Here is a 24,582-nt window from a genome sequence, read left to right as displayed (position 1 = left end):
GCTGCTGTGCGTGCAGGCAGTGTAGAACAACATCCGTATTTGAACCCAGTGGCATGACCAGACCGGCCCACCGATAATCCTCCCGGTGCTCCTGATTAGCCAATCCGGGCCTGGCTAAGTGTAAAGTTAATATAGTGTAATTCTTAGCAAAACTTCACTCTGCTCACAGTTTTACTAATCTTATTACAGATTTGTTATCATGGGCATTACGATAGGCATGATTACTTTTGACAGCAAAATAACTCCAATCAAGCTTTTTTTATGTTTGCACAAATATAGAGAAAAATTTACAGGCATCAGATAAACAGTAACAATTACTGAGCTGAAATAGTCTTCAGATTTCCTGAAAGCATCTGGTTCACCACATATCACCCACTTTCAGTGCTTGGCACTTTCAAAGCAATTCACAGCTTGAAACCGCAAGTGAAATTGACTATACAGATGGAAATCACAAATATAGCTCGCATGCCGTTCAGTAGAGCTGTTAAAGTTCCTTGGTGGTAAAGTGTTAAAACATGTCTGAAAAAAAAGTATCTGCAGTATGAGCTTATTTCTGGGCCAGAAATGTTTACAACGAAAGCCTGAATCTAACACATTAGTAAGATTTATTGCACTGCAATATTGCACCTCACAGTTTTTCTAACGTATCTTTGAGACTATGCATTTATTTTAGCTCTGGGCACACACTTAAAAAAGACAAATTCCACCTTTAAGTCTGGGATGATGTATTGGTATGACATTACACCATGATAAAAACTGTTACGCCATAAATAATAAACATAAACACCCCATAAGTCAGCACATCTGCATGACATTACTAGGACGGGGTGCATTTAATGGCATATATTTATGGAAAAAGACTTTAGATGAGATAGAACATAATTACTTGTTAGTTACATAGCATCAGATACATTTATCTCCAAACTAAACATGCAATTGTTGGACACCAAACATAACTTTGATTAACTGAAAATTATGTAAATTTGATTTTTCACCAAAATGTTCCTTTACTGACTTTTGGTATCTGCAATGATTATGTCAGTAAAGTACCTATAATGTCTTTTTAAATAATAATAATAATAATAATAATAATAATGAAAATAATATAAAGAAAATGGGTGTGAAAATGTTTAGAACAACAATCAAATATACTGTAGGGTGCAAGTTGTGTCATTATTAACAAATCAATGTAATTTATATTATATTTACAAATTTATTATATATTAGATAACGTTTTTAAATGTTATTATTTTAGAAATTGATAATCATCATCATCATCATAATAAAGCTGTTTAACCTACATTATTGGTATCAGTTTAATTTCTGACTGTATAAAATTATAACAATTGATATCATCAGAATCAATAATATCAAATTTTTAGCTTGTTTAAAATCTGTATTACAGTATTACAACAGTATTGCTATTACAGAGGAAATATCTTGGTATATTAAACTACTAAAACATTTGCAATTACCTGACAACAGCATTTAAAATATTACACATTATTATGTTAGTCTTGATGCTGACATTATTGATCTCTAGAGAGCCTTTTTCCAAGCATTTTTGCTTCTTTTGGTATTATTAAAACATTATTTTTCTAATCAATTAATGATGCAACTTTCATACACATTCTACCTTCAAGTCTCAGCCTCACAATTAGCACTTAAACCTAAATAATAAAATGTTTGCTGCAGTATGTAAAGAATAAAATACTTCATGATGTGCTGTTATAGAAAAATAATCAGTGATGGGGTGATGTGATTATTTTCCTATAACAGCATGTCCTGAAGTGTGTTATTCCTTTTACATCACAATTTTCCAAAGATTCCATTTTTTATAAAATTATTAATGAACATCATACTAACTTAGTTTCTGTTTTATCAAATTAGCTAGAAACAGTTTTTCCTCACCAGCTTCTTTTTTCACTCTCTTGAAGTTAATAAGACAAATAATAAGACAAGAAAATTAATCAACAATTTCTGACCAATCAGATTCGAGGATTCAGCAGCGCTAAATAAACGAACAAACAAACAAATAAATAAATAAAAGTTAAACTTATTGTGTAAAAGGGATTGAAAGCTGATGGGGCGCTGCCCAATAGTCAAAAATAGAAAGTGAAAGTGTCTGAGTGCGTTCCTCATTCCCTTGTTGTTGTTCCTTTGTTTGTATAAAAGTCCTCTTTTACCTGACACTGAGAATGCGGAAGTGTTTATTTGATACTCTTTGCTAGCTATGTAGCTAGCTCTGAGGTTTCGCGATAAACGCGTGTGGCTACAAGCCTCTGTGCTCTCTGTGTGCTCTGGATATTATAATATAATTCATAATAATTAATATATGTCTGCAACCCGCCTCAAACATGCACATTAAATGCTTCAATTTCACCTAAACGCGATTGTTTACAAAATGCGGCTGTACTTCTCTCTGTGCGCCGCCATGTTCAATTACGTCATGCAACCACCATTTTCTAGGGCTACCTCTAAAAATGCGCATTCACACCCTAAATAGTGTATCAAAATAATTCCTATATAGTGCACTAAACCTGGGTAGGATTGACTATTCAATTTCCCCACACCCCACCAAGTAAGATTTGGTGATTAACTCCTGTATAATGAGGCTGAGGCTTTTGAAATGTGCTGGGAAAAAGCGAGCCTGTATAGGGAGGAGGCAGGTATTTGGGACGGAGCCCAGCTTTTATTTTGGCGCTCTGGATTGCAATGCTTAGTCATGGTGACTTTATCGCTTTCCCTCGCTCTCATCTGGAGCTCGGACAGCAACGCAAGAATTCAGCCGTGTCATTTTGAATAGGAAGCTTTGTGAGTACAGATTATCCATAACACTTTTGCGTGGGTGTGTGTTTGTGTAGTGCTTTGGTGCGTTTTTTTTTTTCCATCGTGTTTGGCTGTGTGTTTGGTGAGGGATCAGATTTGCACTCTGACTGTAGAAGAAGAAGAAGAAGAAGAAGACTGCTGGATGTTTTTGTGCAGCGCAGGTGTTGCTCTTGAAGCCTGATTTGTGGACCTGGAACATATCCACTGGTCTGAAAAAGTGCATGAAACAGTCAGCAGTTTGGAGCAGGAATCATTCATTCATTCATGCTATAAGATCACTTCCAGGCAGATTGCACTGCTTTGCTTTTTCACTAACTCCTCTAGGTTCAGGTTAGTGCATGGAGCAGAAATGCCAAATGAACACTTCGTTCTTCTTGCTGTGTCAGGATGCTTTAACTATTGCTCTTTTTTTCCCCTGCTGCTGTTGAATTCTCCATTCTGATTGGTCAGGAGGTGTTGATTAATTGTCTGGATCAGCAGCTCTGAAAGTAGTTCCGGCTGCAGTTCAAATCACAGGTTTATGTTAATGCGCTCCTTATTGTTTCTATAGCAACAGCTTACACAGATGGACGCTCTACATTAAAAAAAAATAAATAAATAAATAAATCAGGGGGCATGGTGGCTTACTAATGAGCACGTTTGCCTTGCACCTCCAGGGTTGGGGGTTTGATACCCGCCTCTGCCTGTGTTCTCCCCATGCTTCAGGGGTTTTCTCCGGGTCCTCTTGGCATCTCTAAATTGTCCGTAGCGAGTGAGTGTGCACGATTGTGTCCTGCAATGGGTCGGGACCCCGTCCAGGGTGTCCCCCAGCCTGGTCCCCCGAGTCCCCTGGGATAGTCTCCAGGCTCCCCGCGACCCTGTGTAGGATAAGCGGCACAGAAAATGGATGGACAAATCAAAATCGTTGATATGATGTTTTCTCTAAGGACATGTTTTATTTCACATTCATGGAAGGAGTCTCTAGTGTCAGCGCTTTTTTTCCCTTAGTACGTTTTCCACCACAGGAAAGTCTTCAGGACAGAGTACTCTGCACTTTAACTTGACAAACTTAACTTCGTTATGTCGTAAAAGTACCTCTGCTTCGTACCAGGCTGCATCGCACCACTCCATCATGAGGTGTTTTAGTCTGTACTTAGCACACGGTGTGTTTACCTGGAGTGCTGTGGTTCTCAAAGTGGAAACACTCATTGTATCATTACGTAAATCCTGGAGCTCTGCAGTATTTTATGTGTGTGTGTGTGAATGTAGTTTTCTTATTCAATGATGGTGGAGATTAATATAAATTAATATAAATTACTATTGTTAAAAGTGGTTATATTTATAGGTAGGTTGTATATGCTAGGCAAACTGATTTTTATATATATATATATATATATATATATATATATATATATACATACACACACACACACACACACACACACACACATATATATATATATCCTAATCTGAAGCTCAACATCTTAAAAACAAGCATAAATCAAAACTAATTTTAATAAACACAGGCAAAGTTCTCTTTATATGACACAAGACTTTTTAAATCTGCTTTTTAACACCGTTCAACTTCAGCTTGTCTTCTGTGAATGGAAATGTCAGGATTAAGAATTTCTTTACTTCTGGTAAAGTGTGCTGTTATTATGTTTTGGTGTTGCGCTGTCATTGTTTATCCCAGGTTTGGCATGTAGAGTGCTATAAGTTAATATTTACCTTCAGTGAGCTATTTTTGTGCTGTTCTAGCTTTAATTTGGTTTTGAGTGCAATGTGCTGTTGACATTGTGCTTTATAGTTTTAGCACATGGTTCACATAATTATGAATATTCAGGGCGTGAATGTGTAATTTTGGTATACATACAGCTATTATGGGCTTTAACTTAGTAACAGACTGTTATTTATTTAGTTTTGCTTGTCGTACAAAGTGTTCTGTTCTCTTATTTCCTCCCACTTTAATAAAGGCAACTCTGTGTCCGTTGAGTCACTGCTGAAGGCGCTGTGCCAGAACCATTAACTTGCAACTTTTTTTTTCCAAGATCACATTTGCTGACTGTGTCTCCTGCTTTCGATCAAGTAAAACACACACCAGCAAATCTGTACAAGGGTCAGTAGGTTAAGGTTCAGTGCAATACGACCATCTAGTCTAAATTTTTCTCCAGCAAGAATGAAATATTATGCCTTGATTTACTCTGTGATGCAACGTTAGTCCCTTTTAAACACCGTTCTTCCTGGATCACTTACCCTTACTGCAGGGATAGGTGGAATTAGCAACTTAAAATCATAGATCATCAGGTAACAATACAACAAGGAGTGCAAGTGCACCTGAGACGCGCTGTGCTTTAATGATTAATGTGGCGAAAGTTTGGCCTGGCAGTGCGAGTGGAAATAGATATTTGGCTGCGTTCAGAACGAATGACTATAGTGACTGAGTGCAGGCCTTCCGGAAAAAGTGGCATATTGAATTTTGTTATTGTTGCAGTTTATAGTTTAACTTCATGATTAAAGCAAAAACATATTCAGCACATTTGAAGGGTCAAAAATGTCTAATTTAAGTTAGTTTGCTCGCTCTGATTTTGTGCATTCTGACCAATTTCGATTTCAAACTAGTCTCAAGCTTAAATGAAAATGAAACCATTTAGCAAAATCACATTCATTAGTCCAAAGTTTGTTTTAATGGGTTGTTTTAATGAGTTGCTTTGTGTTGTGTTTGCATGCAACTTTCTCACTTTTTTCTCACTTTCACACACTGGAGGCTATACAGGACTGTGTCTCAAATCAATTGGTGGTGCCGTATGTAGACGAGTACCATCTAGGGGGAAAAAAATGAAAAAGTGGAAGAATCGCTAACCCAGACACCTGAGACAAGCAGACTTCATGTCTGGGCTATTTGTTTTATTATTCCTAGCTGCCAGACAGACAAGGAGTTTCAACAACCACAAACAGACAAAATAACCTAGTCTTTATTGACGTTTGCCAAGCATTCGGTGTGTATATTTAAATTTGATGAGCTTCACAGTGGGGTCTTGATGCTGTAATTATAGCACAAGCTACTCTTTCCAAATCCCACCGCATGCTGCACTACACACATCGGTTGACACACAGTCTGGCTAACTGTAGAAGTTTTTACTGGGCGCTTTAACAGACAATCTTCGGGAACACACAGTTATGTGGAAACACTTGTCATATAACTCTTCTGCTAGCCCAACACGCAAAATACGTCACCTCACATCGAGAGAAAAAGACGCTAATCAGACTTGAATTATATTTTTACATGTGATATGAGAAGACAACACCACGTCTCATAGCCGAAATGTTCGCCACAGCGCCTTGTTGGTTTCCCTTAACCTGTATTAAATCACTTAACTAGCTAACTAGCTTGCTATATGTTATTACATTACTTTAGCTACCACTTTTTAGCCTCATCAGTTGTTTCTGGGCGACCAAAACATGGGACTGGGGAGCACACTGAAGCTTTCCGTTGCCCAGGCCGATGGTACGTCCACCCGTGTAGGGTATAAAAGAGAGCAGAATTCATTGTGACCATTCTGTGGAAATAAAAACCTTATTGAGTCACATGTAAACAAATTGCAACTATTACACATTTCTGGATTTACACTAAATTTACAAAGGCTGTAGATTATCTTGGAAAAATACAACAAGGAGTTTAAGTGCATCCTGAGAAGTACTACTTTTTTTGGATTTATTTGTGATAGTTTCTATGTTTCCTATTTTTATAGGAAATAAGAATATTTTCTATTTTGTCCCAATGCTGTTCAAAATATTGCACAATTTTTAAACAGTGGTCTTTATCCATCCTAAGAATTTCTTTATCCAAGGGGCTTGTGCATATGTAAAAATTGCAACATTTTACAATTTTAAAGATTAAGTACAAAATTTTATCCTCAAATTAGTTGCTTCTTGTAAGTTTATAATTTTTTTTCCAGAAAAGATATTCATGCTATGACATAGTATCAATATTGCGATAAATTATCATATCGCCCAGCCCTACATATTATCGTACAGTTCTTGAATCTTGAATCTTTACATTTTTGCTGCTAATTGAACTAGAAAAAATCTTTAAATCAGTTTGTTTACTGTACAGATGTAGTCATGCACCGAGAGGTGGATTTGAGACACACTCCTGTTCTTTCAGAAGGACGCAATTCTACTGACGTCAGAGAGGTCATATGACTCAAGTAAACTCCACAGTCACACTGAGAGAGTGGCACGAAGCCCTACTTATAGTCACCTGTCCTAAATAGAAGCTCGGTCTCGGTTTCACTCTCACACGCTAAGTAAACATGCAGTGTGTTCCCAAGAGAGATCTGTGGAGCTTTACTTCCATGTGTGTTTGACTTGACCTTATGCAGGTATGTGTGGCGTTGGCAATATTATATTGGAGCTTGGATATGTGGACATAAATATCTGTTTTCTAAGAAAGCTGGGATTGTTCATGCTGATGTGATGTTAAAGTGTGTGTGATTTCAGTCTGCTGATCCTTTCTCGCTCTGTTTCTTGTCCCTTAGGTATTCTAGCAAGCAGTCAATGAAGATAGATTGAAATCTACCGCCTTTTCTAAGCCATTCAGTCCTGGAGTGATCAGCTGTGTTTTACCTTGAAGAGGGTGGTGGCACAGACTAAATAACTTCTGGAACTTTTCCGACTTGAAACCCGGCTAGGCCTGGTTTTATTACTGTAGTGAGAAAATCCTTAAGAGGCAGTGAGCTTTTAACAAGCCTTTTTTACAAGCCTTTAGAAATATGGTTTGTTAGCAGGTTCTGACCTGACAATCTTTGTTTTAAATGCCGTTTTAGAAAGTCTGTGTTGATGTAGTCCCAGTCCAGCAGGAGCTTAAATGTGCCCCATGTTTGCACACTAAGCTGACTTCCATTCACCTGCAATTGCCATTCCTGTTACTCCAGCTGTCAGAGTTTCTGCTGCTGCTGTCGTCACTGTGTTTGCAACACCTCAAGTCACAAATTCAGGTTCCTTCCTTCTGAGGTCATTTACAGTTTCTTTTCTTGGTTAATGGGACTCATGTAACAGCATGGTGTTTATATTTAGCAGGAGGATGTAAGCAGGTCACAGCCTTTCTAATAAAGGCGTGTCTTGTTTCCAGAAACTCCAAAATGGATTATAAATTGCATTTTGACATGGAAGTGATTCACAGACTGAAGTTTGTGCCTGATAGTGTGTACAGCACGCCGTAAAGAGGACATTTCAGCCTAAAGAGAGAAAGCCAGTGCAATACGAAAGGAATAGTGTTTTCCTAATGTTGCTTGCACCTTCCCCAATAGAAAGATAACTTGGCCACGACTTTGTAAACCCTGATCCTTGGTTGCTCTGCACGTGTCTAGCACTGGCGAGTGAGGATGAAGGCGCTGGGCCGCGGGCGCCGCTGAGCATGTACGCGGCGTCAGGGATGACGGAGTGCAAGGCCGAGGTGACGCCGTCGACACGCAATGGCCACCGCGTGTTCAGCTACACGCTCGAGAGCCACACGGCCGCTGCCTTTGCCATCATGAATGAGCTGCGGCTTGAGCGGCAACTCTGTGACGTCACGCTGCGAGTAAAATACAATGATCTGGAGGCTGTGGATTTTGTGGCACATAAGGTGGTGCTGGCATCTTCCTCACCCGTCTTCCGCGCCATGTTCACCAATGGCCTGAAGGAGTGCGGCATGGAGGTGGTGCCCATCGAGGGAATCCACCCACGGGTGAGTGACTGGTACCTTTTCAGAAATATTGCCATGCAATGTGAATTATGGCTGGTCAGTTATTTTACAACTGCATAATTTTAGTTACATGATTACATTTAAATATTAACGAGCATTTGGTTTTATAGTGCTACAAACAGAATGAATATTAGCAGTAGAGCTACACCATGTGCAAAAAGCCATCTTTAGCCACGTTGTTCATCTCAGGCCCCTAAAATTTTTGGTCTACTCTCAGGTGCTTAAAATGCTTGGTCCCCTCATAAACCCATAAAATGTCTGGTCCCCTCTCAAAACCCTAAAATGTTTGCTCCCCTCTCTGGCCCCTAAAATATTTGTTTTACTCTGATGTTCAGTTAAACTTTCAGTTAATATTTTTTTAACTCCATTAAATCCCTTTCATTTTGTAATCTTTTTATAAGTGTGTAAACTGACAAGTACCAATAACATTCTAGTCAACCTCTTGACCATAACCCCATGTGAGTCCCTATAAAAGGTCCCCACTACTGCTGTGTTGCAAACAGGAAAACTCAACTAGTTCTAAAAGAAGCCACCCTGATGGTCCGGAGCAAAAGGAAGTAAAACACCAAATATTTCCTGATGGAACATGATGATGTAATGTACAAGCGTACAATGCGAACACACACACACACACATAACACAAATGTGTACACAGACCAAAGTGACAAGAGTGATGGTTCTATTTCCTCTTTGATCGCACATCATACATTCACACTAACAAGTGACAAGTCACTCATGTCACTTGTAGTTTGCCTCTTGTAGGCATGTAGTGACTGCTACTGTTGTTGCTTGTGGACGTTCACTGTCCTGCCTGTTTTTTTAAACTCAGATGAGAAACTATAGTAGCTATATATAGCTTCTAAAGCCAACTGGTTAAACGCAAGTTACAAATTATAATGCACTAATCATTGTGAAAATTGGTTGTTTGTTTACATGTTACATGCTAGGCTTCGTACTGCCTTCACTGGCTGATTAGAAAAGGCACGCTAACTGTACAATTCTCCAGAGGCACCAACAGTCTTGGCTACTGTCTCTATACGCAGTTAATGATAGGACAAGATGAATCCACGTTCATCAGTTTTGCTTCCATTTTGGTGCGTCGGACAGTAAATTGGAACTAACTGCAGGTAGGAAATAAAGTTGTAAGTGTCATGAAGTTGTGTTGTTACCATGTCATACATACTTGGCATAAAATTGAGAAAATCTCAGTGCTTGTTGCACTGTTACTTTGCCGCTGTCCCTGAAATCAAGGCTCCGTGTCGTGCATGTCCGTAGAAAATGAGTGGTTGCCTGGTGTTTTCTAGTGGGAATGTAGGGTAAGGGTAAACTCTATAGTCACACTTGGCACGGAAAAGTCTTGCTCAGTGGTTAAGGCTTTGGGGCTACTGATCAGGAGGTTATGAGTTCTTATGACAGCACCACCAACCTGCCACCACTGGGGTCCTCAAGCAAGAACCTTAACAATCAACTGCTCATTTGAATTCTGTTTTAACTGTAAGTCACTTTTTGTCCAATATTTGGGTTATTTGGTTCATGTATTCCATTAGTCTTTCTTTTTTCTACATCTGCCCTGACATAACTGAATAGCAGTAAACCCCATGGATTGGGCATTTAGCTCATAATATGTCAAAATAACACCTCCCTGAATAAATATTTACAAAAAAGTGACTATCTTGAAATGTGAAATTTATGTTGCATTCCTTTTCTTTAGTAGGTTTACCTGCAAGCTGCACATTTTATGCATTTAGAAATAAATCAGATTTTTCACCAACTCATGCAGACTTGGGGTTTTCACCTTTATCTGAAAGTGTGTAACTGAAATTATTTCTAAATATGATTTATTTTCTCCAGTTATCATTCTGCATTGTCTAGAGCCTGGGAGTTAGACAGAAGGCACAACATCCTCTCTTAGAGGTTTGCTAGATTGATTGATTGTCTCTTAAAAATAAAGATCTATTCTCCTTTCCCACTCAGCAGGGGTGAGCTTTGCATAATAAACTCTTGCACAACCTGTTCCTCCAGGACGACTAAAGACAGAGACTGTGGTCCACATTGTTCTTCCACACTGATTATCAGGAGCTACTACTTGACACACTAATTACACACCTGTGGTGAGGTGTCATCGCCATGGGCTGCGATATCCAACCACCCGCCGTGCTTCTCTAAAGATTAGATCTGATCATGCTCTGTGAGAGATAGGATAACTGATGTGTCATGCTGAAAAGTCATAGTGTGTAAGAGGAACTGTGGACTGTGGCTAAAGATTACAAGAGCTGTCAGTTAGGATGTCGATTTCAGAGTAGTTTGATTGGTTCTGGTTTCCTTTTGGTCAATTACTCAGGACTTTGTACCATAATGAGTATTCTGTAACAGGACTATAATTCTGTTTTCTTTATGGCATGCTGTTCTTCTTCCTTAAGTTACAGGTCTGTACTTTACCTGTGTAGTGTAGTCGATCAGGCAAGGAATTGCTTCTTTAGTTTTGCATTGACGCTAAAGCAAAGTTTACACTGTATGATTTTTGGCTGTTGCAGCATCGTAAAAGAATTCTTTGGTCGTGACTTTTTAGGTCATCAGTCCTAGAACACGTAATATGACATTAATATGCCGGACGATTTAGTGCCATTGCAACCACAGACTACAGGCGAGAACGTTCTAGCAGTGTCAGAAGTTCTTTTTTTCCTGACACTGCTAGAGCATGTCAGAGCATGGCCACTGCTACGACGCATGTCTCAAATGTAGGAAAAAGCCAAACTCATAGGAAGGCTACAAATAATGTAGCAGCAATGGCGAAACATAAACAGGAAAAATATATCATAATTACCTCAGACTCACTTTTCAGAATGTGTCTGTTTGCATGAACCTATTTACTACATGAGCCCGGATCATGCTAATTAATAATGTAAACAAAAAAGGTGGTAATTTTCTTTAAATGCAGGTCTATATTTAGAGGATATTGATTGTACAATCTTGTCCATGCTAGATTGTACAATCAATACATTATTGCAGAATGTTATAGAATTCTGCCAAGATTTTATTGGGATCATCTCATACAGTGTGACAAGCAATAATCTTAAAGACTAATCAAAACCAGCTTAAAGTAGCAAACAAGCAATGAAATCATCGTCTTGGACAATAGGAATCCCTTTTTCATTATTGCACTTTGGTGTCACTTTACACAAGATCAGACGAGGTTGTTTGAATTCGTCACACAGACACACAGTAGGCTAACACAAGATATCCGCTAAGAAACGAAGTACGAACCCAGGAGATGGAATTGTACCAGAAAGCTGAAAGCTATGCGGATGATAATACAGTTTTGTAATTATCAACTGTCCTTGGTATTGTTTATTTAAAAGTTAGATAATGTTGTTGATGTTCATTGAAGCACATATTTGAAGATTAGTACATTTAAAAACTTTGTTATATGATATGTTAGCTACACAGCCTCATAGCTCAAGTACAAAACTAAAGATGCAAGCTTGGACAACAAATATCTTGACAGACCGAATAAATTTGCAAAAAAAAAATTGGGAAAAATTGTCAAATTTTTTTAATGAAAACAAATAACTTTATTGCCATTGGATTCAATGTACCATTCCCCATCAAGCCACGTCAAATATATAAAATAAGAAGAAAGAATTTCTACATATATTAAATAAAAAATTAGAGGAATACACTGATTAAACACAGTGATACAAAAACAACTGTGTGCAAATATATTTGAGCAAATCTGTATTGTGCAATATGCAAGGTCATTTTGTGCAATATTTTTGACAAACAATTTCCTTTAAGTTTAGATAAAAGTAGAATGTTGCTATTGTTACTTATTTTCTAAAGAGTGCTGCAACAGGTGATACTTTGGTACTGTGTCATACTTGTTAAATCCATATACAGTTACATTTAATGGGGAGGGGAGAGAGAGAGAGAGAGAAGATATGTTGGTAAAATGTTCTCCTTTCCTACTAATGCTTAAACATTTATTACCCTTTGAGCTTCATTGCTAGCCAGTGACAGCCAATTAAATTTGGAAGAAACTGGAGCTCCTAATATTCTAGCACTCTCTTTTTCGTTCACTTTCCAGCCATAACAAAGCACATTACCCTGACCAACCATCATCAACAAAACTCATTTTCTCCCCAATTTGGTTACCTGCCAGTTGCCACCCACCAGCCAGCTCTCCCCTATGACATGTCAGCTACCAACTTCTGCCCATAATTGGCTAATGTAGCTGAGATTGACAGGGGACAGAGAGTATACCATCGCTGCCGACCCGACAGCGTGACCAGTTTTGGTACCTTGCCACGCTGATCCGGTCACGGATGGCTGTGGCATCATCAGAACCAGAGTTAGTAAAATAACGCATAACAGAAGTTATAGTGCTAAACAGGCAACAATATGTGATTTGAATTGACAGGTAATGGGCCGTCTGATAGAATTTGCCTACACGGCAAGTATCTCAGTCGGAGAGAAGTGCGTCATCCACGTGATGAATGGAGCTGTGATGTATCAGATCGACAGCGTGGTGAAGGCCTGCTGTGATTTCCTGGTGCAGCAGCTGGACCCGAGCAACGCCATCGGCATCGCTAACTTCGCTGAGCAGATCGGCTGCACCGAGCTGCACCAGAAAGCCCGCGAGTACATCTACATGAACTTCAGCCAGGTCAGACTCTCATGTGATACAGATCATTCAGCTACAGTGGGTGAGACACATTGGTGTGGTCATATGATTAAAGAATAGTGGGTTTGTAAACTGTATACAGTAGTCATACAGTTATTAGGAATATTGTTAACCAATATTTAAGGAAGAAAACCCAAAAGGGCATGATGTTAAAGGAAAATAATCAGTGATAGGGTGGTGTAAAAAACGACCCGACGCAAAGCAGAGTTTCTGTGGCCACTCTGACGTTAATTATTTTCCAACATCAGCAAGTGTTTTATTCTTCTTATACCACAGCAATTTTGTTTACTAAAGAATGACTCCCTGTACTTTTTATCCATTTATAGTTACATTTAATGTTGTGAAATGTCCGCTAAACAAGTTAATTCCTTTTACGTTAAAAGGCGGCTATAGACAGTCGTCCCCTCTCTTAATAAGACAAAGGAAGCTTGTCAAAGCACAAAGCCTTTAACCTCTGGACTTTCCCATGGCGAAAAGTTACAGTAAAAAGTTACTTAGTTACAGCTTTATCTCTGACCATTACAAGGCACTCACACTGGAGACTCCTTCCATAAATGTGAAATAAACTTCTCCTTACAGAAAGTGCCACCATATCATTGATCACCCTTTTTTGTTATCTGTTTATAAGAAGTGTCTGAAATAAAGGTCCCTATGTAAGTTGTTATTATAAAAATGATGACGTATTAGAACGAGAGCATTAATGTAAAATGATTTGTCTTACAGCTGCATTACTGTCAAAGCTGCTGTTATAGAAAATTAATCAAAAAACTTTTTTACCAAAAGAATCCAGAATTCAACATCACTGTGGTATAAGTAATAATAAAATAGTTTAAATAATTCATATTTCATATGTTTAACCTTTGGGGTGATAGTGTTTTGGCTAGTGAAAAACCCAGCTGGCTGGTAAATTTGGAAAACTAGCCATAGTGGGTGAGTACTAAGGATAATGTCAAGATAATTTACTTCCTCCAAGATATGAGTATGCAGTAACTTGTGGTGAAGACAGATGAGTTATTGTCTAGGAATGCAGTGAATGAGGTCAGGGTACATATACATGAATGTGTGGTTGATTAGATGCGTGTGATGTAGTCATACCTGTACTGCTGCATTGTACATGTTCCTGTAAAAGCTACCTGCTGTATAAAGGTGTGGCCAACCAAGCCATTTACTTTAAATCATATGACACGTGTCACAAGTTATGGTTTGAGTTTAAGTTACAATTAAAAAAAAAAAAAAGAAAAAAGTAAAGCACTGACAAAAGGAGTACTGTAGTTGAGTTAATGACTTCTACATCTGTAATGCATTCATTTGCAAGAGGAAGGAATGCCACTACAGAGGAGAGGGAGAGTATTAGTTCCTCTTCTCTCTCAGCCTAAACCTTGGCAGTGATTCTATATCTAATCGCTTTTACAGCAGATGTTCTATTTATGTGCTTATCTTTAAATAAAAGTTTCAGTGTATGCTTATAGCAGAGATCTGCAATTTACCAACTAACAGGATCAGTGTGCCAGACATGTGTGATTATTGTTGAATCTTCATACTGATTGTTCTGAATGTCAGTCAGTTACAAAACTTTGTAAATGGTATTTTTGGCCAAATTATTCCTTTAAGTCAATTACATAAATACAGTCAAAATGGCATTCTTTTTATATTACAAAGTTTTCCCCTTATCCAACAGTTAGTCAATCAGCCAAGGCATGTTTTGCGTCCAGAGTTTGCTTCTCTAGTTTTGCACTGAAGCTACGAAGCTATGAAGAAAAAAAGAAAGAAAAATCGGATAAAGCAGTGGTGAGACCAAAAAAAAAATGTATTCAGCTGAAAAGGCAAGTCATTGAAAAGGAAAAAAAATTGCTTCTGATAGCAGTTACTTTTACTTCAGTAAAAAAAAAAAAATGCTGGAGCTGCTTATTATTAAATAATATTTACACTAGCTTTTTGCCTCGCTGTTCTCTTACTGTTGTGTGGTGTATAGCCGGAAAAAAATTGCATTACCTTCCACCGATATCCGATAAGATTTTTTTGGTAAAAGTTAGGGTTTTTTATCTCTGAATGTTAGTATTGTCTTGTTAGCAATGTTTGACAGCTTATAGTCTGTGTGACCTATCCCCCACACAGTAGTTTAGGTTAAGACTCAATTGAGGCGAGCTAGAGAGTTAAAAAAAAAGCAGTATGTAGTATTTCTACGACAATGGTGAAAGTAAGTAAGTAAGATTCTCATGAGGACAAGTCAATTCCCATTTAGTATCATTCATTATAAAGATATGAAAAGGGCCATATACTTGTAAAACTAAAGAACTTTGGACACCAAATATGCACTGGCTGATTGGCTACATCAATTTGTAAAGATTTGTGTAAATTTAATGTTTGGTTAACTGTTCAGATGATTCAAGCATAGTACTCATTCCCGCTTTGTTGCCACCGCTCCACCAGGTGGCGACGCAAGAGGAGTTCTTCAATCTCTCTCCATGCCAGCTGGTAACGCTGATCAGCCGTGATGAGCTGAACGTACGCTGCGAGTCTGAGGTATACCATGCATGTGTGGCGTGGGTGCAGTACGAGCGTGACGAGAGGAGGCCGTACGTGCAGGCACTGCTACAGGCCGTGAGGTGCCACTCGCTTCCGCCACACTTCCTGCAGCGCCAGCTTGAGCACTTTGAGTGGGATGCACAGAGCAAGGACTATCTGGCACAGATCTTTCAGGACCTGACGCTGCACAAGCCCACCAAGGCAGCGGCATGCCGCACACCCAAGGTACCGCAGCTCATCTACACAGCGGGCGGCTATTTCCGTCAGTCGCTTTGCTACCTCGAGGCGTTTAACCCGGGCACTGGTGCCTGGCTGCGACTGGCGGATCTGCAGGTGCCCCGCAGTGGCCTGGCAGCGTGTGTGATCAGCGGGCTCTTCTACGCTGTTGGAGGGAGGAACAACGCACCTGATGGCAACATGGACTCCAACACGCTGGACTGCTACAACCCTATGAACAACTGCTGGCTCCCGTGCGCTCCAATGAGTGTACCCCGGAACCGAATTGGCGTTGGGGTCATTGATGGTATGATCTACGCCGTCGGGGGCTCACATGGATGCATCCATCATAACAGCGTGGAGAGGTGAGGAAAGTGGTTAAAGAGTTAACAACTGTGTACTGTGAAAGAAGGTTATCTTGACTGAACTTTATGACTCACTTCCCGTTGAGAGCCATCTTAGGAGTGAGGAATTACTGCCAGGAAAATAAGTAGATTTAGCCTTTAACATTCATCACTGCCAGTTTCTGAACAAAGCACAGAAGTTGGCTGGATATGTTGGTTTATTGGACCGTTTCTAATTCCAGCAGTAAAAATAAGGTGCCGCTGTTCCTCATACACTTGCAGTGGTGCCATCTATGGTTTAACCAGAGTGTTTACAATGTTTGGCCCCAATGCAAGACGTGAGACATCTGAAAACTATATTTTTCTGCTTTTTCAGCCAAAGCAGCAGTCGGAGCAGGCAAATCACTTAAGGGGAACGGACCTAGGATGTGAAAGCCACACATTTGCTTTAGATAGCTGTTACTTTCGCTTCACACTGACTTTATTTCCATGAATAATAGAAGCCTCCATCTAATCAACCAATTCAAAGCAAGTGCGTGAGACTCTCTTTTAGTTGGTAAAAAAAAAAATGGAAGAGTTGCTTCTTATTAAGTATCAGTCACATCAGGCTTTTATCTCAGCTTTTGCATACTGTTTCATGGTGCACTTTCCCTTTTACTCTCTGCCTGCTAGGATATTCTTTTTTAGCAATGCTGGCACATCTGCTCTTGTATCAGCCCTATACGCTACTATTCCGGTAATATCTCACTGCTGAGCCACCACCAAAATAATATCTGTTCAGTGGTGGGTCTGGGAAGGTCCTGATGGACAAGTTGAAGATGATGTGCAGTCAGTAAACATATGCCTTTAATGTGACCTGGTAGATGTACCTGATAAAGTGGTGTATATATTGACATGCTTAATCCCAAACCCTTATTTAAAGATTTGTACAGCAAGTCAATATCTTTAGTTATTCTATACAATCAGGTAATATACACTTTGATGCCATACCAGTTTCTTGTATTCTGAATATAAGAGAAAAGTTTTGCTGCATGAGTTCTCTCACTTGATTAAATTCTAAATATTCTGCTGTTTCTGTTCGGGGTCTGTCTTTCAGTACGCCACATATTGTGTCTTTGTACTATGGCATTACAACACAGTAAGACTTTGTAATGTATTTAGGATTGGGTTTGTACCCCAAATCGCCTGCAGCCTCAAAGCTGATTCTCTCTCGCTCTCTCTCAGATTGTCAGTCATTTGGCTTTTGGTCTCAGTGTGCGTTTTTCACTATGATTCATCAACAGCCATGTGAGGAGGAAGTGGATTTTGTAAGTCCAGTGATGGGCCTCAAATAATGAAACAGCCAATTTAAAAGAATAAGGAAGGGAAACTAGTTATTATTAGCAATTTGCTCTACTATCAAAGCATCTGTCTGTTACTGCAGTGTAGATCGTAAAAATCTTTAAATGGACAGAATCTCGTGCCTTATCTTTCCAAATATCTCATAATGTAATAGAATGTAAAAGCAATTACTGTATGTGCTTTGTTAATCTATTAAACACATCTTTATGAAGAATATTTTCCACTGTTTTGAGAATCACAGTGATGCACATTCATACTGGCTAAACAAGAAGTGTCATCAGTGACTGGAAAGAGCATGGAAATAAAGTGATGTGCATAAATATTCATCCCCTTGAACTTTCCCACATTTTGTAGTATTCATAGTATTCATTCAGAGTTACTTTTGGTCTCTTGATTGATTCTTTGACTGATCCCATCTTCATCCGGTGACTGATTTTTGGTTCTGCCGTATTCTTTCCAGTTTTATATAATGGATTTAATGTGGATATGTGGGATGTTCAACATGAAATATTTTTCAATACCTGTGTAGGTTCATGATATATAATCCATATAATAAGTCAATTTCAATTCCAGGTTGTAACACTACAACCTGTGGAAATGTGGAAAATTCAAGGGGGTGAATACTTATGCATGGCTCTATATTTTTGAGCCCTTTGTCTTTGTTGGAACTCCGCTGATTGTGTGTGTTTGTGTGTGCGTGTCTTCCATGCAGGTACGACCCAGAAAGAGACTCGTGGCAACTGGTGGCCCCTATGCTGACCCGGCGAATAGGGGTGGGCGTGGCTGTCATTAACCGCCTCCTCTATGCGGTGGGTGGGTTTGATGGAACGCATCGGCTGAGCTCAGTGGAGTGTTACAACCCTGAGAAAGACGAATGGAGGAGCACCGCACCCATGAACACTGTCCGCAGTGGAGCAGGTGAGTCCTTGCGAGTCCAGCAATTATTGGCTAAGGAACTGTTGGAGGTGGCCATGAGACACACTCTGGCATGCTTTTGGAAAATAATTGGAAAATAATCAACTTCAGGTCACTGATTATTTTCCTCTAACAGCACACCCTGTCATGTTTTATTCCTAACTCACTGACTCAGATTATTATTATTCATGTTTATTTGGTTAGTTGCATATTATAGTGACAACTGAGTTCTGCTTGTTTACAATAGGCAGGAAGTTTAACTTCCTATGGTCCTCCTGACCTTCCTTTATTTTCACTTACAATACCATAAACCCTTCTAGTTCAGTCATTAACAACATTTTTCTGCATAGTCATGATTCGTCTGCAGCAAGCCCGTATTTCCCCAACCACAGTAACAACCTTTGAATTCTAGATAAAGTCACTGGAGGTCAGAAAAAAAAGAAGAAAGTTCATTTGTCCATTAAATTTTTTTTCAGCACCCTGTGTATTAGGAAATACTCTGTTTTGTAGAGTAGAGACATTCACTGTAATTGATTTCCTCAGGTGTGTGTGCGTTGAATAACCACATCTATGTAATGGGCGGCTATGACGGCACCAATCAGCTGAACACGGTGGAGCGCTACGATGTGGAAACAGACAGCTGGACCTTCATCTCATCAATGAGACACCGGCGCAGCGCGCTGGGAGTCACCACCCACCAGGGACGCATCTACGCACTCGGTATGGAGAAATATCTGCCTCTCATATTACCAACTTCCTTATTAGCAGAAGAGATGGTTGAAGAGATCATTGACTCTAACAATCTATCGTCATGTCCTGGGTTTGCAGACAGACTACTGTCCCTAGGTCAACAACACACCTTTTGTTAAATTTTATCAGGAAGTTGCCTTATTTTTTTTCCAGCTAGTATCAACTACACAAGTTGTTAGACCACCTGCTAACATATTGGCCCTGGAATTAATTACACTACACATTAGCCCACCAAATGTCCCTCTCTGGATTTAATTAATTTAGCTTGTTAGTGATCTTGGCAAATGGTTCTAATTATACAATATAGGTAGAGAGCTTGCTAGTAAACTTCAGAAAGCTCTTGATAGAGATGTAACCTTAAGCCTTGAGTTAATAGGTGGCTGGCAAGCAGACCTGCCAACCTTTAACTTGAGAGTACACTAGTATGCTAGCAATTTCTGTCAGTGTGAAGGGAGAATGTTTCGAGTCTGTTAATGTGAAATAAATCTCTGTTCACATATGTTCAAATTAGCTACCATTAGACAAGCATATAGTTAATATCAGTTAACTATATTTATTAGAAATGCATAAATTTCAGCTGAAAATAAATTAAAAAAAATGGCACTTATTCCATTAAGAGAGAAAAATGGATTTAGGTAGGCCTATAGCAAATCAGTTCAAAGGTAATGATAATTAGAAAGTGATTAAAAACCTTCTTTGCTCCCCAGCATGTTGCAGTAGAAACTGGAGTGTGCATATATACAGGGTTGTACGGTAACCAGCATGCTCTCTGGGGGAAAAAAATTGTCACTGGTCTGTTTCAGTTAGGACAGTACAAGCGTTTCCATGCATGCTTTCTTATTAATTGCTGTATGTCACAACGTTCTCTTAGAATAGGAAGAAAGAAAGTAAACTTTTCTACCTTGCTGCATGTAAATTGTTCTAGTGTCTACATCTAAACTGAATTTACGCAATTGGATGAGCAAATCTGACTTGAACTCCACTCTTGTCTGCTGTTACTCACCAAATCAGGAAGTGCCTCCATCAATTCCTTCTTATTAATCCAGACCCCAGACCCATCAAGGTTTGTTTCTGAGAGTAAATATACAGAACAAATTCACACATTTCACCATTAACGATGTCAAACAGGGCTTGCTACAGGTTCCTTTTTGGCTGCAGACTCGTCAAAAATGACTCATTTAGCCCACCATATTGAACTCATGAAGGCCTTGCTAATTAGCTGAGAAGTGGAGTCAGGTGTCTTAAATGACATATAATGCTAAGGGCTCGAGTGTAACCTAAAACATCAAGTCTACAATGCAAAAATGTAATGCAGCCCATTATGAACGCCCTCTGCTGGCTGGGAGGTGACGCTGCTGTCATTAGCTCAGCTGTTATTTATGAGTTTGGTGTTTGGTTTCAGCCAAGAGTTGCTAGTGTGCAAGCCAGGAAAACATTCCTTTATGGTACTATTCTGCGAATGGGGCTTGGCCGGATGAGCCAGTCAGCATGGATCTGGCAGGAGTGTGTGTCTATGATTGTGTAATGTTGTACACAGACTACTTTTTGGCTAGCAGTCAGACTGCACTGATCCAATGCTGCCTGAAATAAATATATATGTGACATTGTGTGATGATGAGTGACAATGTTTTCCTTTTGTAAAGTTAAGTAGCTTAGTTATGATCATTATTTCCATTCTAAGCAAAGTATTAGCTGAAAGAAAAGTCAACGTGCAACATTTTTTATACAACAGAGCTGCCAAATTCTCAGATCTGGAGGTGTGGATTATTTTTCTATAATGGCACGGCTCTGAAAGTAGCTCCAAGTGTAATTCAAATGATAGGTTTAAATGAATGCGCTCATTGTAATAGTTCATTGTTTCAATAGTAACAGGTAATTCACAGGGACTTGTATGGACTTGTATCTACATAATCTAAGCCTAGGATAAAGGATTAAGAAAACGTGTTGTTATTTAATAAAGAAAAATATAATAATCCTTGCTGTGGTGACGTTAACATTTATGGAAAGAGTCTCCAGTGTCATCACTCTGCAACAGTAAGTTTTCTGCCACAGGAAAGTCTTCAGGACAGAGGAGTTTGAGCTTTATTCCTTCCCTGATCTCTGGTTTTTTTTATTGTCTTAATTTTTATTAACTTCATGACAAAGAAAAAAGAGGCTGGTGAGGGAACAACTGTTTATAGCTGTTATATAAAGTAAGTGATCAAAGGGACTCATCTTGCAGATGTTCCATAACAATAAATGTAAGTATAAATGGTTAAAAATGAATTAATTAAGAAGTACAAAATTTAAAATGACAAATTCTAAAAAATTTAAAATTCCAATCATTGTGGTATAAGAGGAATAAAACTCATTGGGATGTGTTTTTATAGGAAAATAATCCACTTTGGGTTGGTAATAGTGATTCTGCTTTTCATCAGGCCATATCACACCACCCCATTGTGGATTTTTTTCCTATAACAGCACAGCCCAAGTGTTTTACTCCATACTTAAACAGCTGTTGCAATTACAAGGGAGAAAAGTCCAAAAAAATACTCATAGCTCTGATGTGGATAAGTACAAAAAAAATGATTGGGATTGACCGTGTGTTTCCATGGACTGGGTCATGTTTGATGACTTTAAATGTGTGAAAGTGTTTTAATTGGTTTCTTCTTTTTTTCCAACAGGAGGATATGATGGGAACACCTTTTTGGACAGTGTGGAGTGCTACGACCCTGAAACAGACACATGGACCGAGGTCACGAGGATGACCTCTGGGCGGAGCGGGGTCGGTGTTGCGGTTACCATGGAGCCGTGCCAAAAAGATTGTCAGAAAGATTGTCAAAAAGATTGTCAGAAGGATTGTCAGAAAGACTGTCAGAAATTCTAGTGCCTCCTATCGTCTACTGCTTTTTCCTTCCATATTTCTGTTCCTTCCTTCTTCAGCCAGGATCATCAGTGATTACAATTCTGGTGCTTCAAGAACAGTCTTCTATAAACGAGAGCAAACGGGTCTCTGGACATCTACAGGGTTCACACAAAGCCGTGAGATCAGAGAGACGGAAATAGACCAGAAGATGCTTCCAGGAAGGACTGGTTCATATTTTTTGTTGCTGGTTTTATAGCCAGACTACAGGCATCGGGATCATTAATGTGAGTCAGCCTGTGTCTCCTGTTTGTATTACTGACCAGCCTTGTCCGTCTAAACCAAACGTGAGCACTGACTAAAAGCCGAACATTTCTCCTGAAGTAGAAGTTGCAGATCAGCACCCTGGACCACGGATGTCAACATTTTAAAGTGCCATTATTGTATCTCACAACACATGTCAGTATCCGAGTCTGTGCTGCTGTACTGGGCTTATAGAACCATCACACCGTGCACAAGGACCCAGACAGGCAGCGAACAACTGTGGGCTGGTTTAGAGAAAAGTCAAATTTACACAATCTTCCTCTTACTCTATATCTATTTGATCAACCAAAACATGTTTTGTGTCTGACATTTGCTTCTTTAGTTTTGCACCAGGCTACAAGTTTAATGTAGCTAAGAAGTAAGAGAAGTCTGTCTCACATAAATATGATTTTGTAAAAACCATTCTTCAGGAATATACCCAGACTGTAATCTCGAGATGTGCACTGGGACCAAGATCATGTGGACCCAACAAAAAAAGAACGGGAGTGGGATGTTTTTTCTCTTGTGTTTTTACTAAATGTCCTACATTAGATGCACAAAATATATAGCTATAAATTTGGTCTTATCTGTACTGATCAGTATACTACAGTTAAAACGATGTTTAATGATCAGTTTAAATGACTTGTTTGTTTAAATTTTGTGAAACAGGATCGAGAGCAGGCAAAAGCAAAAATGTTAGGAGTGGGTGGGAGTGGCATTTAAAAAAAACAGCACTGTGACTACCTCCACCTGGAGGTTATGTGTATGACAATATAATTCTACTTTGAAGTAAAATATGTAAATGTGGTCTATCCTACTATTTCCAAACTTCTTTGTTTCAAACTGACATCACATAGCTTACAGCTTACAAATGTCATTTGAAGCAGATTTTTTTCAAAAACAGCTATGTTGTGTGACAGACTTCCATTATTTGTTAGTTTCGTAACTCCAGTGCAAAACATGATTCAGATATTAAACATGTTTCAGCTGATTGAGTACATTTGGGAAATTTTTTTTAAAACCCATGTTCTGGTTTCACTCATCAGGTACTTATCAAGACAAACCGATTCAGGCATATTGAAGCAGGGGTAACACTTCATTCAACTCATTAGGTAATTATCCACATCTATTATAGGACTCAGATTGAACTCCGATTCGTTGTGTATTAGTCAGTTGCTCATTTCATGATCTTATTCACTCAGGGTGTGTTCTTCAGGTGTGTGCTTACAAACACTGTTGTAATACACCGCCTTTGTGTTTAACTAGTGAGTTGAATCAGCTTACACAAGGTGACTGTTAATGCTGGGAACCACGGTTGCCTAACCCTGGTTATTGAATAACTTGATACAGTTTAGTGTTTTTTCTGCTGAAGTCACTTACTTGTTAATTCGTAAACTCTTCATGAGTGTGTGTTTGTCCAGATGGCCTGTGTTTGTCTAGATGGCAACTCATTTAAAAGTGTTTCAGGGTCCAGTCTGGACCTGAGAAAAGCAGTATCTAAAATCAAAGAGCACAAATGAAGGAAAGATAGACTGATGTCCAAGATGAAGGTTTTGGAAAGTAATGGAAAAGAATGTGGGTCCTGTCATCTTCAATGCTGGATGCTGCATTACCTGGGAAATAAAGTGGGTTCCTTACTGTCCACAGTCAGAACAGATGTTTTTCGTGAGCAGGCAAAAAAAAAAAAAAAAAATCCCGATTAATGTATTTGTAACAGTATTTTAAGCTACATTTTTCCAAGATTTTAGAAACTTCTTGGAGTTTTGTACAGGGTCTGGATTTCGCTTTTATTTATTTTGGATTAACTGTTTTTTCCCCTTCGTGCTTGACCCTTAAGTTCTACTTTCAAATAAATGGACTGATCTCCTTTTGTATTCGTTGCAAACTGAGCATGTGCCGTATTTGAGACGTGACGGCAACTTCTCTTTTTCTAAGTCTGGCTGTTTTAAAAAAGGAAGTAGTTTTTGCTTTAACAGTTTATAACTAACATTGAGAGATAATTTAAAGACTGCTTTGTACATTTTACAGCAATCAGTGTATTGTACAACACATTGTGTATTAAAGATACCTGTTTATTGTAGTTCATCGTGTCCCTGATGCTGACTTATAA

General features: G+C 39.0%; 1 protein-coding gene across 5 annotated transcripts; it reads left to right on the top strand.

Annotated features, from left to right (window-relative positions):
- Positions 1-2,627: 2,627 nt before the first annotated feature.
- keap1b (kelch-like ECH-associated protein 1b) lies at positions 2,628-24,552 on the top strand. 5 transcript variants are annotated; one of them, XM_026933240.3, is made up of 7 exons: positions 2,628-2,814; positions 7,347-8,536; positions 12,972-13,217; positions 15,666-16,342; positions 18,375-18,580; positions 19,121-19,297; positions 21,991-24,552. In XM_026933240.3, the coding sequence occupies exons 2-7, from the start codon at positions 8,225-8,227 to the stop codon at positions 22,191-22,193; spliced, it is 1,821 nt and encodes a 606-aa protein (XP_026789041.1). In that variant the 5' UTR covers positions 2,628-2,814; positions 7,347-8,224; the 3' UTR covers positions 22,194-24,552. The 5 variants fall into 5 exon arrangements, with proteins under 5 accessions (XP_026789041.1, XP_034154781.1, XP_026789039.1 ...); XM_034298890.2 differs by having other exon boundaries at positions 2,724-2,814; positions 8,178-8,536; XM_026933238.3 differs by lacking the exon at positions 2,628-2,814 and adding an exon at positions 2,821-3,159 and having other exon boundaries at positions 8,178-8,536.
- The last annotated feature ends 30 nt before the right edge of the window (positions 24,553-24,582 follow it).

The sequence above is a fragment of the Pangasianodon hypophthalmus genome, chromosome 2, assembly GCF_027358585.1.
Source record: "Pangasianodon hypophthalmus isolate fPanHyp1 chromosome 2, fPanHyp1.pri, whole genome shotgun sequence".
NCBI lineage: Eukaryota > Metazoa > Chordata > Actinopteri > Siluriformes > Pangasiidae > Pangasianodon > Pangasianodon hypophthalmus.
This window is presented reverse-complemented; position numbering and strand designations above follow the sequence as displayed.

Excerpts from the sequence above, each read along its gene's own strand:
- keap1b (XM_026933238.3), top strand. The coding sequence starts at position 3,051 with ATGAAACAGTCAGCAGTTTGGAGCAGGAATCATTCATTCATTCATGCT. Across the intron at positions 16,343-18,374 it reads CATCATAACAGCGTGGAGAG|GTACGACCCAGAAAGAGACT; the intron begins GTGAGGAAAGTG and ends TCTTCCATGCAG. Across the intron at positions 19,298-21,990 it reads GGGACGCATCTACGCACTCG|GAGGATATGATGGGAACACC; the intron begins GTATGGAGAAAT and ends TTTTTCCAACAG.